At 42.6% G+C, this 1351-nt stretch overlaps 1 protein-coding gene across 1 annotated transcript; it reads right to left on the reverse strand.

Moving 5' to 3' along the window:
• Positions 1-227: 227 nt before the first annotated feature.
• Positions 228-1343, reverse strand: LOC103460411 (myosin heavy chain, embryonic smooth muscle isoform). Its single transcript, XM_008402566.1, has 2 exons — positions 1181-1343; positions 228-717 (listed from the first exon to the last, which is right to left on the reverse strand). The coding sequence occupies exons 1-2, from the start codon at positions 1330-1332 to the stop codon at positions 585-587; spliced, it is 285 nt and encodes a 94-aa protein (XP_008400788.1). The 5' UTR covers positions 1333-1343; the 3' UTR covers positions 228-584.
• Positions 1344-1351: the final 8 nt, after the last annotated feature.

The raw sequence follows: 1351 nt of genomic DNA on the forward strand, positions 1-1351 counted from the left end.
TAATCTTTGCTGTGATTGAGATGAAAAAAGCCACGATCAAAGATCCCACAGACACTTTCRCGACCCGTTGAAGCATCTTAAACACAAATACTGCAGATAAACGTTTTCCTGTACAGAAAATAAAAACCGAGGCGTCTCAGATGAAGGACAGTTTCTTCTTAAAGCTTATTCTACATTTTCTATAAGGAGAAATTAAGTTTTCYTCTAGATCACAACTCCTATAAACATTTTGAGAGAAAAGAGAAGCTGAGTGCAAAATGAAGCGGTTGTAGTTCCTGGTGGCCACCAGCAGAGGGAGCCGAGGGAATTTAACTTCTTGAAAACATGAAATTAGGAAGAGAGAGTCCTGATCTGAACCTGTYTGTGTTTTCATGTCAGGCAGGAACAACCTGAAAACAAAGTTTGCTACAACCTRGGACCAGATTTCATCTCAAKGACTTTCTCAGCTTAAAGTGAAGAACTTTCCCGGAAACATGAGATTATTTCCAAGCAGCTAAAAGTCTTTTCTGTGTTTCTGCTGCTGCAGATCTGCTGCTTTCCTGTCAAATGATTCCATTTCTCCACAGGCAGGTGGCGCTGAAGGGTTAAACTTTAGTCACGCTGGTTGGTTGTTCACTTAGCGGCTTCGCCTCCTCTTCGTCATCGTCGTCTTCGTCTCCGCTGAGGTCCAACCTCAGGTTGTCCAGAGTCTGACGGATCGTCAGGTTGTCTTTACGTCTGTTAGAAACAGAAAACTTTCTTTAATCCTTCATTTCTGACGCCGTTTTTAAACATATGAAGTTAATTTTCCTCCAGAAAGAAATTTTATTTCAGTCCAAAGTGAAAACATGAAATCCCTCAATCCTCTGTTAGCATTAGCATGCTAAGTGTTAAAGGTCATGGAAGGTCAATTGAAAACATTATGGCAGCAAAGATCGAGGGAAATTGTTACATTTTTCATAAAATCTTTGATTTATGTTAAAATATATAAAAATCAAAGTTATTTTCTGATTGGTTGCCAGTCAAATTCATCAAGCTAGCATAGCTAGCAACAAATGAAAAAGGTTAGCTCATTGTCCAGAAACAAAATAACTTGAACTTATTGCCCAAATGGAAGAACTAAAACATRCACATTTAGCACAACGCGTCGTCTTTAAGCTAATTTATGTTYGCAGTTTAGCCTTTGGGCTGCGGTTCGTACTTGGTCTGCAGGTGCTGGTCCAGCAGCTGCCGCTGCAGCCGGCTGCTCGTCTCCCTCTCCTCCGTCAGCTCCCTCTGCAGGTGGCGGTACTGCGCCTCCTTCCTGGTCGCCTCCTCCTCCGCCTCGTTCAGCTGCCGCTTCAGCGTGCGCATCCTCTGGGTCATCTGACAA

Source organism: Poecilia reticulata, unplaced genomic scaffold, assembly GCF_000633615.1.
Source record: "Poecilia reticulata strain Guanapo unplaced genomic scaffold, Guppy_female_1.0+MT scaffold_239, whole genome shotgun sequence".
NCBI lineage: Eukaryota > Metazoa > Chordata > Actinopteri > Cyprinodontiformes > Poeciliidae > Poecilia > Poecilia reticulata.